Consider the following 16,924-nt stretch of genomic DNA (forward strand, 5'->3'; position numbering starts at 1 on the left):
AGAAAGGTGGAGCTGACCACAATGATCTACATATAACCCCCTCCCTGGGGGACGGACAACAGAAAAGTAGGTGAAGGGAGATGTTGGACAGTGTAAGACATGACAAAATAACAATTTATAAATTATCAAAGACTTGTGAGGGAGGGGGGCGGGGGAGAGGGGAAAAATGAGGAACTGATACCAAGGGCTCAAGTAGAAAGCAAATGTTTTGAGGATGATGATGGCAACAAATGTACAAATGTGCTTGACACAGTGGATGTATGCATGGACTGATAAGAGTTGTACGAACCCCCAATAAAATGATTTAAACAAACCAAAAAAATAACAAAATAAAAATAAGACGTGTGTGTGTGTGTGTGTGTGTGTATGTGTATGTGTAAAAAGGAGCTGATACCAAGGGCTCAAAGAGAATGTAAATGTTTAGAAAAGAATGATGGCAACATAGGGACATATTCTTGATACAATTGATGTATGGATTGTTCTAAGAGCTGTAAGAACCCTCAGTAAAATGATCTTAGAAATAAAAAGGGGACTGCTGGGATGAGGGCCTGCATGGGTCCCTTTAGCTATAATCTTAAACACCACTCTCACCAGGCTCCACACCCAGGGGTGGTCTGGGTCCCTCGAGGGCACCCAGAGCACACTGCACTTCCCTTGTCAGGCACACCTTGGCTGCACTGCTACTGTTCCCGCATCAGACTGCACGTTTGGTGAGTGGAGGGCGAGGATGGTACTGAGTCCCAGACAGAGGACAGTCCTCCTGGTCTCAGCGTTCTCTCCCTCCCCCCAAGGCGCTACAGGGTCCGTAGGGGCAGCACCCCCCAAGTCAGTAGACGGGCTCTGCCCTGGCCCTTCTACTCCTGCAGGCACTCACCTGTAGCTTCTGCTGTTCCGAGTCCCGTTCCAGGACAGAGGCTTGTAGGAACATGGCCACCTCCTGCAGGCTGCTGATGCTGGCCTTGCTCTGGGCCAGCGACAGGGCCAAGTCCTGGGCCTTCTCCCTCCACTCGATCTCACTGGCCTCGGTCTGCTTCAAGGCTCCCTGCAGTCTCTCGATCTCCTGTTGCATCCTGGGCCCTACAGACTCAAGTGCTGGTGGGGGTTTCTTCTCTGGGGAGGCTCTGTGGCTCTGCAGCGAGTCCCCTGGGTTCCTGCTCCGCTGGGCTTCTCTCAGCTCCAAGATCTCCTCTTCCTTTTGGGCTAGAGTCAACTGGAGCCCCCTCAGCTTCTCACGAAGGTCCCTCATCTCCTCCTCCTCCTCTTTCCCCTGCCCCCCTGGGGTCATCTTCTCTTGGCCCATCTGGGCCAGCAACTTCTCCAGCAGCTGCCCTTGCTCCTTCTGCTGTCTCAGCTCGTCCTCTCTCTGGGCAAGGGCCTGCTGGAGCCGCTCCACGGCCGCCTGGTGTCGGAGAGCCTGCTCCTGGAGTTCACCCTCCCGCAGCTTCAGGCCCTCCTCCAGCTGCCGGGTGTGTGCCTGGCAGGTGTCCAGTGTAGCCCGCAGGGTGGCAGTGCTGGCCTCCAGGCTATGGTTCAACTCAGCCTCCCCACGGAGATGCTGCTCTTTCTCCTGCAGGGCTGCCCGCGCCTGGTTGAGGGCCTCTTGGAGGGCCTCGGCCTGGCCCCGGGCAGCCTCCTCTCGATGCTGGCAAGATTGGCTATCGGCACACAGGACCTCCAGCTCCCGGTCCCGTTCCTTGAGCATCTCCTCTGCCCGCAGCCTGCTGTCCTGCAGGGCCCGGGCCTCCACCGCATGCTCCTGGGCCTGCTCAGCACACTGTTGGTGGAGGGTCAGCAGGGCTTTCTCCTGCTGCAGAGATTCGGCCCTCAGGTCACTCAACACCTCCTCCAGGGCCTGTGCCCGCTGCCCCTCCACAGCCAACTCTTCCTGGAGCCTCCGCACCTGCTCCTGGTGGTCCTCCAGCTCCCCCTGGCGCTCCTTCAGTGTCACATGCGTTTGCTCCAGAGCTCCCTGGAGAGCACGAACCTCTTGCCTCGCCCTCTCCTCCTGGCCCTGGGCCTGCCTCCGTTCCTGCTGCAGGGCCTCCAGCTCCTGGTTCCTCTGCGCCAGGGCCCGCCCAGCTTCTTCCAGCTGATCCTGAAGGGACTGTGCTTTCCGCTCCCCTTGTTCCCTCGCTTCCTTCAGGCGCTGCTGCAGGACGGCCACCTCCTGCTCCCTGTGTGTTCCCAGCAGGCTGGCCTCACCCGCCTGCTTGTGGAGCCCTTGGAGCTGCTGCTCCAGCTGGTCCCTGTGCTCCTGGAGCTGCTGGATGCGCTCCTGCTGGCATTCCACCTCCTTCTCCTTGTCGCGGAGGATCAGCTTCAAGTGCTCCAGGCTGCCACGTTGGGCCTTCCTGGGGCCCTTCCCCTCCTCAGTCTGCTCCTGAGAGGGTGGTCTCTGAGAGGCCAGCTCCTGGGCCCGCTCCCTCAGGGACAGCTTGATCTGCTCCAGGTCCTCCTCCAGGATCTTGGTCTGCCGCATCCTCTGATCTTCGAGGACCTGAACCCTCTCTTTCTGGAGCTTCAGCTCCTGGTCCCGCCGCTCGAGCTCCTGGGTCAGACGCTCCTTCTGCCTCTGCAGCTCCTCGATCTGCTCCTGCTGGCACCTCACCGCCTGGCCCTGCTCCCGGAGCTTGTCGGCTAGCAGGGCGTGTTGGCTCTCCAGCTCCCGGATCTGGCTGCTCTGGGCCTGCAGTTCCTGGCTCCGCTCCTCCAGGTCCAGGGTCATGTGGGTCAGCGTCGCCCTCTGAGCTGCCCTCTGGTCCTCCAGCTCCTTGATGGCTTTCTGCTGACACTCCATCCTGTGGTGGTTTTCCTCCAGTTCCAGGGCCAGGCACTCCAGAGTCATCACCTGCTTGCTTAGATCCTGAATCTGGCCTCTCTGGGACTCGATCACGTGGGCCTTTGCCTGTAGCTCGAGGAGCTGATGTTCCAGGATGTTGTGCTGCGTCTCCCGCTCCCTCTCCAGCTCTTTGATCTGGTCCCTCTGCTCAGACAGCGTCTGCTCTCGCTCCTGGACAGCCAGGGGCAGGTGCTCTAACACCGAGCGACACTTCTCCAGCTCCCGGATCTCTTCCTGCTGCAGACCCACCTCTTGGTTCCTCTTCTTCAGGTCCAGAGACAGCATTTCCAGAGTCGCCTTCTGCATTTCCTGTTGCGCCTCCAGTTCCTGGATTTCCCTCCGCAAGGTCTTCACTTCCTCTTCTCTTTCCGATAGGGCCTGGGACACCAGGGCCAAATTCTCCTGCAGAGCCTTCCCCTGGGCCACCTTCAGCTCGCCCTGCTCCTGCAAAGCCTGCGCCCTCTCCCGCTCACTCTCCACCTCCTCCTCCTTCAGCTTCAGGGCGGAGCGGGCCGTTCGCAGGTCTTCTTCCAGGGCCTCAGCCACGCTTGCTTGAGCCCTGGCTTCTGCAACAGAAGCTTGTAGCCGCTCCGCCTGGGCCGTCAGGTTCTCCTTGGCTGCCTGAAGCAGCTCTCGCTCATTCTGGAAAACAAGACGCAGAGTTCCCTCACACTCGACTTCCCCGATTCTAGCATCCCGCCACCATCACTTTGTGGTGCCAGCTGTGGTGTGGCAAAAGCTTGGGCAAAAAGAATCAGGGCCTTTCAGTTCGGCTGGTATTGTAAAAGAGCACCCCTACCACATCACGAGGCTCTGCCGGGCCCAGGAGCGGGCCCCTGGTCTGAAGGAGCCTTACCCGCTCTGGTCCTTCAGGGCCAGGGACAAAAATCTCCACCCAGTTTAGGAAAATCAATCGAAACGTGATTTCCCAGAGTCTTCACAATGGCCCTCAGGCGCACCAGGACAGCCGCGAAGCTGGGGCCTCTGGGGGAGGGATTTGGGCAGGGCACATGATGGAGCATGACCAACCAGGCAACCCTCTCCCCCAACCAGAACCGCCAGACCTGGGCTTCTGTCCCCCGTCGCTCTACTTGCTGTAGGTGGCTCCGTAAGGCGGCCACCGTTTTCCGCAGCTCCGTCAGCTCGGATTCCAGGGCGTTCTGTTTGCCTTCCCACCTGGAGTTCTCTTTGGGAAGAGGGGGGACAGTGAAGCAAGCTAGATCGTGATGAGGTGTGTGTGTGTGGGATGTGTGCAGGCAGATGGAAGGTGAGAAACAGACCCACAGGGCAGAGGGCCAAGGCGGGGGAGAATTACAACCAGTTTCATACAGTTCCCCACCCCCACCCCCTACCCCGCCAGCTGCTGCTGTTTAGTCTAGTCTTCCAGATCTACCACTGCTGATCATCACCCTGCCATGTCCTCATCCACCCCGCACTCATCCCCCTCAACCCTGGGCTCCAGGCCGGGCTGAGCCAGAGGATAATGGAGGTCCTGTCCAGCCCCCAGTGCTGAGACTTGGCTAACGTGCCTCGAGCCACAGGCTGTGAGTTGCCTCCAATTCCTGGTGCACGTGCCACGTTCTCAACTTCGTCCTCATAAATAATGGGTCTCTGAGGAACAAACAGCCAGCTCTAGTGGTATGGCTCTCAGGGAGCCCGGTGGGATCTTCTCAAAGCCCAGGAGTGCTCCTCACGCTGTCCTCCTTTGCTGCAGTTTGTACCCTAAGGCCCTCCCCTCCCCTCGCCTTTCCAGGCATCACCACTCCTTCCAGCCTGGAGCTGTGGCAGGGATACGCTCTCCTCCATTCCTTCTCCTGGATCTCTCCCAAAGAAGCCCATCACCCTCTTGCCATCAAAAGTTAATCCGTCTGAGGACGTGGTTGGAGATGATAAAAGTAAGTAACCGGAACAGAGGACAAAAGATACAGAATTTTATCAAGGGCCTGGTCCTGGGGTTTCTTTGTGCCCTCCAGAGACAGAGAATGGGAGCCAACAGGCTCTGGCTCACAGGGCATCACGAGCCCCTTCTTTTGGGTGAACAATAGTTCATGGGGCCACCACCTCTTTGTCCCAGTTGTGGGGAGGCAGGAATAGTGGTGCTAGGTCTGCTCCTGTCCCTTCTGGGTGGCTCCTCCAGTCCCCCCACCTGCCTCAGCCTTCTGACCTTCCTGGGTCTGGGAGAGCTGGCCTCGGAGTTCCTGCAACTCTGCGTGCACCTGGTTCTTCTCCGCCTCGGAAACAGTTAGCTGCCGTTCCAGCTTCTGGGCCTGATCTCGCAGATCATCCTGGGGAAGAAAGGGCCTGGCTAACCTCAGGTTCCTCCTCTGCCACCAAGCTGTCCCAGTCCAAGCTCTCTGGCTATCCTCAGTCTCTGTGCTGGTTGGCCGTCATGGACCGACTCGCAGGCTGTTAGATTGCTACTGAACTCTCTGAAGTGATGACGGCTTTGCTCCAAGTGTCTGGAGTCTAGAGTCTCCTTCGGTCAAGCCCAAGTCTTTTCAAACGGAACTGTTGATTAAAGCCTTAGCCCAAGGGTCCCCTCGGCCCTCCCTGAACTCTGACTTTGAAGCTTTCTTCCCCCAATTCACTCCCAGGTCAGAATGAACTGTCCCTTCCCCCTACTTCCAAGAGGGCATTAATGCTATCTCTTCCTGACCTATACTGATTCTGCCTTCTACCAAACTGCAGTTCTGGTCCTCAGCCACGCCACAGCTTCTTCCTTTTGTCCCCCAGCTCAGAGTGGCCGCCACACTGGCGGGGCTCCATTTCTATTAACTGACAGGTGGCGGGCGAGGGGGGCTTTGCAGGTACAGGCCTGGAATATCCCTGTAAATGGCGACCTCCAATATCCCAGTCCCCAGCCTTGGAGGTCTTGGTGTCCGGACTAATTCACAGCCCAGAGGCAAACTCCACTGTAAAACAATGCCACCTCTCTGGGAGGGCTTTCCAGCGCTCAGGGCTCATTCACGCCCCCCCCCCCCCATTTAACCCTCACAACTGCCCTGCGAGGCAGGCATTCTTTGCTCCACTGTAAACCTGAAACCAAGGCTCAGATAATCCCCAGGTTTCTTCCTGGCTGCCCGGCAGTCAGTGACAAAGGTGGAACTCATCCCGACTCAAGCGAGGGCGTTCCACAAGTCAAACGACTTGGGAATCTGTCCTCCAGCCTCGGATGGACGTGACGAGTCGAGGAAGGAGGGCAGAGACACCTACCCGGGCCTGTCGAGTCTTCCCCAGGTCTTGGTGAAGCTTGTGGAGGGCAGACGCCACTGCCTCAGCTGAGAAGGCAGTCAGGAGGGGCTCTCTTTTCCAGACACTCCGAACTTCAAGGTGGTCTGTGAAAAGGAAGAACCACCTGATGCGGCTGCCCGTGACAACAAGAGGCCCTCGCTCCCACACATGCCCGGGCCTTGCCACTGGTCTCCCCGAAGCACCCCCGCCCTCTCAGCAGCAGGGGCACGTCTTTGCTGCAGACCTCTGGCAGGCACACTGCGAGCTCGCTGGCAACTGTCATCTCATGAGTGCTTCAGAGAAACCCCAAGAGTGGGTACTTGGGTTGATGCTGTTGTTGTGGGGTCCTGGTTCATGGGCACCCCATGCATACAGAACAGAACTGCTCCAGGGAGTTTTCAAGGCTGTGACCTGTAGGGCGCCAAGGTCGTCTAACGCTTAACTGTGCCATCGAGGGCAGTGGTTCTCAACCTTCCTAATGCCGCCACTCTAATATAGTTCCTCATGTGCTTACCCCCAGCCATAACATTATTTTCTTTCTTTCTCTTTTTTAAAAATCATTTTACTGGGGGCTCATACACTCTAATCAAAATCCATCCGTCCATCCATCCATTGTGTCAAGCACATTTCATAAAATTTTTTTCATTGCTACTTCATAACAGTATTTTTGCTACTGTTATGAATCATCATGTAAATATCTGACATGCAGGATGTATTTTCATTGTGACAAATCGAACACCATTAAAGCATAGTGATGAATCACAAAAACAATATGTAATTATACATGGTGAAATATTTATTTCTAATGACAAATCAATGAAATTTTGTCTTGAAGGGTGTAGCATGGGTAACAGCTGGGTACTTATACTCGTAGGTGGGCCTATCTGCATGTGGGCGGACTCACCTGGAGACGGACAGAGGGGCGGTGTCTCGGTTCCTAAGACCATTGGAAATAGGGGTTTTCCGATGGTCTTAGGCGACCCTGTGAAAGGGTCGTTTGACCCCCAAAGGGGTTGCGACCCACAGGTTGAGAACCGCTGTTCTAGGGGATCCTGGGACTTTTAGAATTCCCATTTTGTACTTGAAGAAAAACAAGCTTGGAAAGGACTGATGACTAGCCCAAGGCACATAGCTATCAAGCAGCAGGGCTGGGGTCTGCTCAAAAAGAACCTCAGAGTCTGTGGGCTGATCTTGGAGCAGCCTCACCTAAGGAACTGTATCTCTCCTCCCTGGGCCCCAGGCACTGGGCTGGACCCAAAGGGCCGAGGTCCTGGACAGCCGCCTTACCTGGCAGTTCCAGGCTCCAGAGGGAGGGCGCAGCGTCTCCTCCACCACTCAGCTCAGGCCTGCTCTCACACACAGACCCTAGGGTCTGCTGCAGGACAGAGTAGAGGCTGGCCAGCTGGGCCTGGGCGTGGTGCCCGGGCTGCTGCTCGGCGACCAGCACCTCCAGCTGGCTCTCCATGCTTTGCAGTCGCAGCTGGAGCTGGGCTCCCTTGGTTTCCTGGGCCCACAGGGAAGCCCGCAGCTGCCGCTCTGTGACTCGGGCCGCGTCCAGATCTTCCAGCAGCTGAGCTTCCTGGGCCAGAAAGCCGGCCTCTTTTTCTTTCATTTCCTGCCTCAGTAATTCCACCTGTCAGGGAAGATGGGCAGTAAGTCTGAGCAGGGACCAGCCGAAGTCAAAGCAGATCCATTGCCATTGAGACGTTCTGACTCAGCTCGACCCTAGAAGACAGGGTGCGACTGTGCTCTGGGGTTTCCAAGGATGTAAATCTTTGCCTTCTTCTCCCTTGCGTGGCTGGGGTGCTCCAACGGCTGACACTGTGGCTAGCGGTCCAACTGGTAACCTACTCCACCGCCAGGTTCCTCCTGAGCGGGGAGGGTGGCCATTTGCCTCCCAAGCCAGACCTCACTCCAGCCCTGTGAAAAATGATGATTGCAGCAAATAGGGAGGGCTCTGAAGTCACTGTTAACCTCCATCTGACAGCTACTAGGTACATGCCCCGTCTACTGACTAGCCTGCCCCTGACTCCCGACACCTGGGCCCAGGCTACAGCAATGGGCTTCTGCTTTGATTCTGCCAGATAGGTCTGCTCTCTGCTTGGTGATGAAACTTTGCCCTGAAACCTGACACTGACCAGGCACAGCAATGACCGTCACCCCCTTCTGCCTTCCTGACCCTCTAGGCCCAGCCTCTCATATTCCATCATGGTCAGGGACCTCTTTGTAACTCTGTAGAGCAGTGGTTCTCAACCTTCCTCATGCCGCGACCCTTTCATACAGTGCCTCATGTGGTAGTGACCCCCAACCGTAACATTATTTTCGTCGCTACTTCATCACTGTCATTTTGCTGCTATGAATGGGGCGACCCCTGTGAAAGGGTCGTTTGACGCCCAAAGGGGTCTCGATCCACAGGTTGAGGATCGCTGCTGTAGAAGAAGACCCCGATGTTCACACAGCTTATAGACAGCAAGGATAGGCGTTACACCCAGGCAGTCTGACAACCAGACCGCCGTCCTCCTCAGCAGCAACCTCCTGTCTCGTTCTTCCTTTCCTCTCCCCGATCCCCACTTCATCTTTCTTTTGCATCCAAGGTCTGGGGTCCTGCTGTGGCCGAGTCCCGTTTCTGCTGGCTTGGTCACTCCCCACTGCTTTGCCTCGTGCCCACTGGAGCAAGCATCCTTGGATGCAGCAGTGCATGACACTGGTCCCCCTGTCCTCACTATGTTCTGGATCCTCAAATTCTCAGTGTCAAGAGGCCATTTGCACCTCTGGGCTAAGTTCCCAAGCCCCTATCCTGCAGGGCTATCAAGGTCAAAGTGTATTATGAAGGCCTCTAAACAATCCCCCTGCTGCTCCAGGAATAGAATTCCCCCTGGACGCAGGGCTCAGGACAAGGTGGGAGGTACCTGGGCACTGAGTTCCTTCTGCCCTCCCTGGGCCTCCTGCATGTCCTGGCGCAAGGAGCTCAGCTCCTGTCGATGAGCAGAGTCAGCTTCTTTCAAGACAAGGAGTCTTTGTTCTTTTTCCACCAGTGATTGGGTCAGGCTGAAATGAGAGGGGTCAGAGGGCTGGGCCGTACACACAGGGAAGGAAGAACTACCTTCTCACCTGACGGTTTCTAAACACAACACTAGTGACCCAGCTAGAAAAGGTAATGATAAGGATTAGGGTGTCACAGTACCAGCTGCCATTTATGGAGTGCCTACTGAGTGCCAAGCACAGTCCTAGATAACTTCATGCGTATGACGCAAAACCAAACCAAACTCACCACCATCAAGTCAATGCTGACTTATTGTGACCCCAAAGGACAGTGTAGAACTACCCAGTGAAGCGGCTGACGGTTTTGAACTGCTGACCTTGCGGATTGGTAGGACACCATTTTAATGCTATGACTTATTCTTTCCTGGCAAATTCTAGATAGAGCTATACAAGTATCTCCAACTCAACATGTCCCAAATTTTCCTGTGCTCTGTCCCTCACCCTCAATCATCTCCTACTATGGTTCTGAGCTCCACGATGGGCAATTCTATCCACCCAGTGCCCCATGCTGGAAACTGGCCATATGAGAGTTCTGCCTTCACTCTATCCACATCTCTGATCTATGACGAACCAGAACTGATTCTGACTGTTCACAGTCCTGTTCTTCTCACCCCCCACACCAACCAACCTGGGTTCAGCCTTAGCATCGCCCATCTGGACAACTGCACCAGCCCCCTAATTTGTCTTCCTGACTCTAGTCTCATCACTAACGGAGTCAGTCCCTTCTCAAACTCCTATCACCCTGAGAAGTGTGCTGCTGCCTATTCTGAATGGGCTCACATCGGTCCTGATTTCTCACACCATTATTAGTCCTCTGACTCATCATCAATGGGGTCACGTCAGTTTCCCTGCTGGGTTTCCCACCAAACTGAACTTGCACACTCCTTGGCCCCCCAAACCAAGGAATGTGGCACTTGTCCGGCTCACTGCACTGCCCTCTAGCCTTGCCAAGCTCTTTCAGTTGGACCGAATGCCTAGCCTGCATCTGCCTCAGAGCCTTGGCACACGGGCGGCTCCATTTCATCCTCAGGGCTCCATTTAGATGCAACCTCCAGAGAATGACCTTCCCTCACAACGTATCTAAACAGGTACCCTCTCTCCCTCTACGTCAACACCATTTCTTTCCTCAGGCCACGGGTCGGGATCTGTAATGTCTTCCCCCAAACCCATCAACTCTGGGTCCCCGGCTGCTAGCGCCATGCCTGGCCCCACACGGCTATCTCTAAATAGTGATTCAACGAGTGGCGTGTCAGCCATGAAGACGGGGTCCTCCTCTTCACACAGCTACTCTCACAGACCAGGCCTGGAGACACGAAAGGCTCGAGAGACCGCTGCTACATGCTCCGAGTCAAGAAGTGTGTGTCTCATGGTGCCCACTGAAGACAGAGAGGCAAAAGCCGACCCTGTGGCCTGTCAGGCCCACCTGGCCTTCTCTCTTTCCAGCTCCTTCTGAATCCGGCTATGTTCTCGGGTCTCTCTGAGCTTCTCCTGGACCTCCTGTTCCATCTGTCTCCAGGAGTCCTCCTTGGCAACCAGCTGAGATGTCAAGTCCTCCACCTGGAATGTGAAGGACATAGAGATCAAGCTGGCAGGGTAGGGTAGTGGGAAAGTGCTCCTCACCAAGGGTCCCTTTCAGGCTTCCCAGTCACTGGTCCATTCCTGATGCCTTGACATCTCCATCAATTCCTCTGGCTTTCTTTAGCTATGTACCCCCCACCCCCCACCCTACTCACTTGTTTCCACAGCCCTGCTTAAAAGCAGGTCTGACCAAAAATCTTGACTGCATGGAACTAACTTCCAAAGGACAAGTGTTTGGGGATTATATTTTTTAATAAAAAAAACCCAGATTATTATGAATATAGGCTTCTCAGAAGGAAAGGTAGTTGAGTAAGACCACCAAGCCAGTATCTAAGAATGCTGGGCAGACGGGAAGGACCATGGAAATGGGATGCCTGAGGAAACAGTAGCTCGGCAGTCACCAGAGAGTGAGAGAGAGAGATGACCTACTGCGGAGGGGCTCTGAGCACCATCCATGTCCCCCATGACATTGTGCTCCCCGGCCCCCTCCCCCGACTCGCCAGCTCAGGCAGCCAGCCGGGCCGTGGCTATTGTATAGGAGGGAGTGGAGAATCGGCCATGCTAGGGAAGGGCTGTCAGACTGGGTGGTGGCGCGGAGGTGACCTGCTTCTGCAGGTCCATCTTATCCTGCAGCAGGGTGCTGCCCTCTGCTTGGGCGGCAGCAAGGGCATCTCTGTGCTGCTGGGCTGCCTCCTTCAGCTCCCGCTGGGCCTCCCGGAGCTGGGAATGCAGCATCCCACTGGTCTCCTGCAGAGGGGGAGATGCCAATGAGCAGAGGAAGGCTTCTCGTGAGACCATGGTTAAAAATCCTGGTTGGATAAATACTGGGCTTTTAACAGGGGCCCGGTTGAGAGGCCCCAGCAACCCATGTTGTCCCCATGATGCCCAGCTGCCTCAAACCCCATGGACTCCTGGCTTCCGAGTCCTTTCCGCTCGAGCAAAGAGCACTCGGGAGTCGGCAGCTGCGTCTCTCAGCAGCCGATCCCAACAGCCAACAGATGTCACCCCTTTCGGCCCCTACCAGCAGACACACCCAGAGCAGTTCCACCTTCTGTAAAAACCACTTACTGAAACATGCCCAGATCTTCCTTTTAAATAACTGCACCCAACAGTTTCCACTGCTCTTAGAACAGCAGTTCTCAACCTGTGGGTCGCAACCCCTTTGGGGGTCCAACAACCCTCTCACAGGGGTCGCCTAAAACCACTGGAAAACACATATTTCTGATGGTCTTAGGAACCAAGACACTGTACCTGTCTCCAGGCGGGTCCGCCCACATGCAGATACACCCACATATGAGTACCAGCATGAAGACTATGACTCATGTTACACCATGTTTCAAGACAAAATTTCATTGATTTGTCATTAGAAATAAATACTTCACAATATAGAATTACCTTTTGTTTTTGTGATTCATCACTATGCTTTCGTGATGTTTAATTTGTCACAATGAAAATACATCCTGCCTATCATAACAGTAGCACAATGACAGTGATGAAGTAGGAACTGTATTACAGGGTTGCAGCATGAAGAAGGTTGAGAACCACTTTCTTAGAACAAAATCCAAGTGCCACCAACAGCTGAGACTCCGGCCTCCCCCTTCCCTTAGTTTATTAGCCCACTCTACACAGGCTTCCTTCCAGCCCTTGAACTCCCGATGCCCTTTCCTATCATAGATTCCCGGACCCTTAGGATGGCGACCACATCTGCCTCAAGTGTCCTCCAAAGGGCTAGCTTCAGCTGCTTTTTTGAAAAAACAGCTTTAGTGAGATTCCCATAACATATTCCCATAATATATAACTCACCTACCCAGTGTGTACAATTCAATGTCTCAAGTATATTCCCTGAGTTGTGCCACCATCACCACAGTTCACTTTAGGACATTTCCACCATGTGCTTTGGCAATCATTCCTCTTCTCTCCCCAACCCCCCCACCTCAAGGAGCTGGACTGACACAGCGCTGGAGTAATGGGCTCAAGCAGAGAACGATGGTGAGGATGGTGCAGGACTGGGCAGTGTGTCGTTCTGTGGTGCCCAGGGTCACTACGGGTCAGAACTTCCACCCCCAAACCAACAAAACCTAAACCCATTACCACTGAGCCAGCAGGACAGAGAACTGCCTTATCGAGTCTCTGAGGCTATACATTTTGATAGAAGCAGACTGCCACATTTTTCTCCTCCAGAGTGGCTAGTAGGGTCAAAGCGCTGACTTTTTAATCGGTGGCTGAGTGCTTTAACCAGTGTGCTACCAGGACCCTTTCCCAGCTCTCAAAACTGCCTAAACTCAATGCCAAAGTCGATTCCAACTCATGGTGACCCGGTAGGCCAGAGGTGAGATGTCTTTTGTGGATTTCTGAGGTTGTAACTCTTTACAGGAGTAGACAGCCTCTTCTTTCTCCTGCAGATCGGCTAGTGGTTTTGAACTGCTGGCCTTGCTTGCGGTTAGCAGCCCAACTCAAAACCCACTGGGCCACCAGGCCTCCTGAGTAAACCACGAATCTACTTGATGTCTTTATGTCGTTGCTGCTGTTGTTACGTGGCATCCAATGGGGTGCCACTTACAGCGACCCTCTGGACCTGCCCCTTCTCTCCACTGTGGTAGCCACTGTCTCCATTCCTCTCACTGGGGGTCTCCCCGCTTTGGTTTGCCCTCTACCGAGTGTGCTGTCCTTCTCCAGGCACTTATCCCTCCTGGTAACATGTCAAACTACTCAAGGAAGGTTCATCAGCCTCTCTTTTGAGAAGGTCCTGACGTCCTTGGTATCTCTACAGATCTGCCCATTATGAACATTACATAGAAAAAGAATCCTATGCATGTGGTCACCTAGCGCCATCTTCTCAAGGGTCATCCATGTTGGGGTCTGTGGTTGGCCTTTCACCTTCAGGTCTCAGCTCACATGTCACTTTCTCAGTGAGCCCTCCTCTGACAAGTTCATTCCAAAGGGGCCTCTTGAGTCCCTGGATGATATCACCCTATATATTTCCTTTAGAGCACTTATTACAGCCTGTAATTATGTATTTTGTGTCTGCTTCTGCTTTCTCCGCCTCTGACCCTAGATTGTAAGTTACCGGAGTGCAGGGACTGTGTCTGTAACAGTCCCTGCCGTGCCAGACCTTCATGTAGTTATCATATGGGCCCACCAGGCACAGGACCCGGAGCATACGTGCCAAACAATTAGTCTTTGTTGAAGTAGCCAGGGGGTGCTCCTTTTTCTTCCTTGCCCAGGGTAGCCCCCATACCTGCTCCTTTAGCTTCTGACCCTTCATGTCCTGTCTCAGCCGCTCCAGTTGTTGGCTTGCATCTGCCAGTTCCTTCTGGGTCTGCAGCAGTGTCTCTAAGAGGGACACTCTCTCCTTCTCCGTTTCCAGCTGCATCTGCGGCAGGGCGGGAAAGGAAGGGCTTTGTTGGGTCGCGGCTAGCATGTTCACACGTGAGCACAGTGAAGCTGCTCTAGGTGAAGGAAGGTCTGAGCCTGCGGATGCAAAACCAGGAAGTGCAAAGACCGCCACCAGTTTACAAGCTGACAGGAAGTGGCAAATGTGAGCCCTCCCTCCCTCCGGAAGTTGGTCCTGTGGCTCAAGGTGATCGCTCATCCCCGATTACTGGCAGAGTGGGCATCTGTATCCTTCTCTGGGCACCCTCTGCCACATCACTTTGGGAAGTGGGAAAGGAAGCGTCCCCCTAAAGGTTGAATCACAGATGGGGATGTGCAGCTCCCACCTTCAGGGCTCCCCACCTGGCACAGAGCACTCTCAGCCTGGGCCCGCTCTTCCTCCTTCTGCACCCGGAAGGCCTCGGCTTCGGCCTGCTGCTCCCTCAGCCTCCTTTCCAGCTCTGTCTTCTCCCGCTTTAGGCCCTCCACAGCCGTCTCCAGCGCCTGCTGGTGCCGGGAGCGCTCTTTCTGCTGGCCGCGGGAAGGAAGCACTTGTTAGAACTGGAAGGGTCGGGAGAGGCAGGAGGAGGACTGGAGCAGCAGTGAGGCCCAGCAGAGACGTCCAGAAGCCTGCTTCCTCATCGGAAAACCTCTTTGCCTCACCGATCTTACCAGACTTCCTAAGAGTCACATGACATGTACTAAAAATCACATACTCTAGGTTTGTGGAAAAAAAGCAATTCAAAGATGATGGAATTTTCTCACAGGCTTTCTGAAGCCCCTCATAAATGTAAGCGTACTTTCTAAAGGGCGATCACCTCACTTACGCTATAAGTATCTGTTATCTTAAAGCAACTGCATCATGGCTGACGGCTGTGATGATGAACTGAGGCAGCAGACAAGGGCTCTCTGCTTCCCGTGCGCCTCGCTGCCTCCAAACCAGGCCTGGCATCACTAGTGAGCCCCTGGTGGGTGCAATTAACATGCCTACCTACCAAACTGAAGGTTGCCGGTGCAGGTCCACCCCCAACGTGCCTCGGAAGAAGGGCCTGGCAAGTCACTCACGCATCCCCCAGATCAGCAAAGAAATCCTCAACCACAGAGACCCCGATGGAGCAGAGCTGTCCTCGGATACACATGCGCTCACCATGAGCTGGAATCAACTTGAGGGCAACTGAAGCCTGGCTTGGGTGCTCCCACATATTCTCCCTTGGGGACCAAGGGACCCTGGCTCTCCCAGAGTTCTACCAGTGACCCAAACCTTCCCTGAGCTCTCAGAGATGGAGTTTTGGAGCGTGCCTCCTGGAATTATTAGTTTTCAACTCACCGATCCGAACGTGACTTCAATTTTGAATCATCTCTGTGCCTCCATTTTTACGGATGCGAGAGCAGAGGCACGGAGATGATGGCTGTACTGACTAAACCCAAACTCACTGTCATCGACTGAATTCCTTTGTATACATACTTTTATTGGGAGCTCTTACAGATACTACAACAATCCACAATTCAATTAGATTGAGCCTAATTGTACAATGGCTGCCACCATCAGTTTCCTTCTTTCCTTTTGAACTCTTTGTTATCAGCTCCCCATAGAGCCAATTCTGACTCAGAGTAACCCTACAGGACAGGGTGCAACTGCCCCTGTGGGTTTCCAAGACGGTGACACTTTACAGGAGTAGAAAACTTCACCTTTCTCCTTTGGAGTAGCTGGTGGTTTCGAGCTCCTGAACTTGTAGTTAGCAGCCCAACTCGTAACCGGCTAGCTACACCACCAGGGTTGCACTGAGGATCGAGGCAATTCGTGGCAGCATTGGAAAGCGTGCCGAGAAGAGCTAGCCATCAGTTTATGATAGTGGTTATTACATCAGGACAGGATGTGAGCGGGAATCTCCACAGAGTTTATGGGGAAATGGAATTAGGAGAGAATGGAATTTTTCCACAATTTTGTTGAAGGCCCTTCCAATTTATTTAAAATGCATATCAACGAGTAGTGGGCAAGTTACTCAGTGGCACACCTCTAGTGTTTTGCCCTTTCTACCACCATCTTCTGCAGCTTCCCTGCCCCCTCACCTCCTATAGGACTCTCTGGTTACGCTGGCCTCCTTCCAGTTCCAGGAGCACACTGAGCTCTTTTATACCACCTGGAACGCTCCCTCCTGCCCCTTCCATCTCGGGGTAACCGACACTCTGTTGGCGAGGCTTTCCCTGAGCCATCCAAATAACACCCCCTTTGTTATTCTTTCTGGTAAAACCCAGCTCTCGTTCCCTGGGAGACGCTTCGACTTTACCATTGTTTCCTGGTGTCTGTATGAACTCATTTAATGCCTGCTGCCTCTGCCCCACACTGGAAGCTCCCGAGGAGAACTGGTCTGGGTTGCTCTCACTTAACCCTCAGGGTGCACCTGCCCTGCGTCACCACTGCAGCAGCACTGGTCAGCTGAAGCGCAGTCAGTATGTCTTCGATGTGGTGGTTGTTTGGTGCTGTCCAGGCCATTCTGACTCATAGCGACCCCGTGTGTCAGAAATGCACTGCTCCACTGGGTTGCTTGGCTACCATTCCCGTGGAACCACTGGATGGGTTCACACGAATAATCTTTGGGGTTGCCACTGAGTGCTTAATGGCTGTACAACCAGGGACTCTGAAAGGCAAGTACTGGGCTGTAGAGATGCCTGAGGGCAGCAGTCTCTGGTTGCCAGTTACATGACCTTATCCAGACTTATCCACAAGCTCGGTGTTTCCCAAGGTGAGTGATACTGCCACTTTGCAGCAACCGAAAGAACCCGCAATGCCCCCAAACCAAACTTACTGCCGTTGAGTCGATGTGAACTCCTAGTGACTCTCTAGAGCAGGGGAGAACTGCC

The 16,924-nt window shown here is 54.3% G+C and overlaps 1 protein-coding gene across 3 annotated transcripts in view; it reads right to left on the minus strand.

Moving 5' to 3' along the window:
* CEP250 (centrosomal protein 250) overlaps nucleotides 1-16,924 on the minus strand; it is a 32,816-nt gene that overhangs the window by 5,145 nt on the left and 10,747 nt on the right. For 2 of the 3 annotated variants that reach the window (XM_013008129.2, XM_045295207.1), the window contains 10 exons: nucleotides 14,426-14,593; nucleotides 13,929-14,063; nucleotides 11,294-11,437; nucleotides 10,536-10,669; nucleotides 8,980-9,118; nucleotides 7,358-7,703; nucleotides 6,053-6,174; nucleotides 5,004-5,124; nucleotides 3,904-4,025; nucleotides 875-3,481 (listed from right to left, as the gene is read on the minus strand). In XM_013008129.2, coding sequence (XP_012863583.2) covers nucleotides 875-3,481; nucleotides 3,904-4,025; nucleotides 5,004-5,124; nucleotides 6,053-6,174; nucleotides 7,358-7,703; nucleotides 8,980-9,118; nucleotides 10,536-10,669; nucleotides 11,294-11,437; nucleotides 13,929-14,063; nucleotides 14,426-14,593 — 4,038 coding nt within the window. The remainder of the gene's footprint in view (nucleotides 1-874; nucleotides 3,482-3,903; nucleotides 4,026-5,003; nucleotides 5,125-6,052; nucleotides 6,175-7,357; nucleotides 7,704-8,979; nucleotides 9,119-10,535; nucleotides 10,670-11,293; nucleotides 11,438-13,928; nucleotides 14,064-14,425; nucleotides 14,594-16,924) is intronic. The other variant, XM_045295206.1, reaches the window with a different exon arrangement.

The sequence above is a fragment of the Echinops telfairi genome, unplaced genomic scaffold (assembly GCF_000313985.2).
Source record: "Echinops telfairi isolate 266 unplaced genomic scaffold, ASM31398v2 ScPeMD7_5592;HRSCAF=6446, whole genome shotgun sequence".
NCBI classification, from domain to species: domain Eukaryota; kingdom Metazoa; phylum Chordata; class Mammalia; order Afrosoricida; family Tenrecidae; genus Echinops; species Echinops telfairi.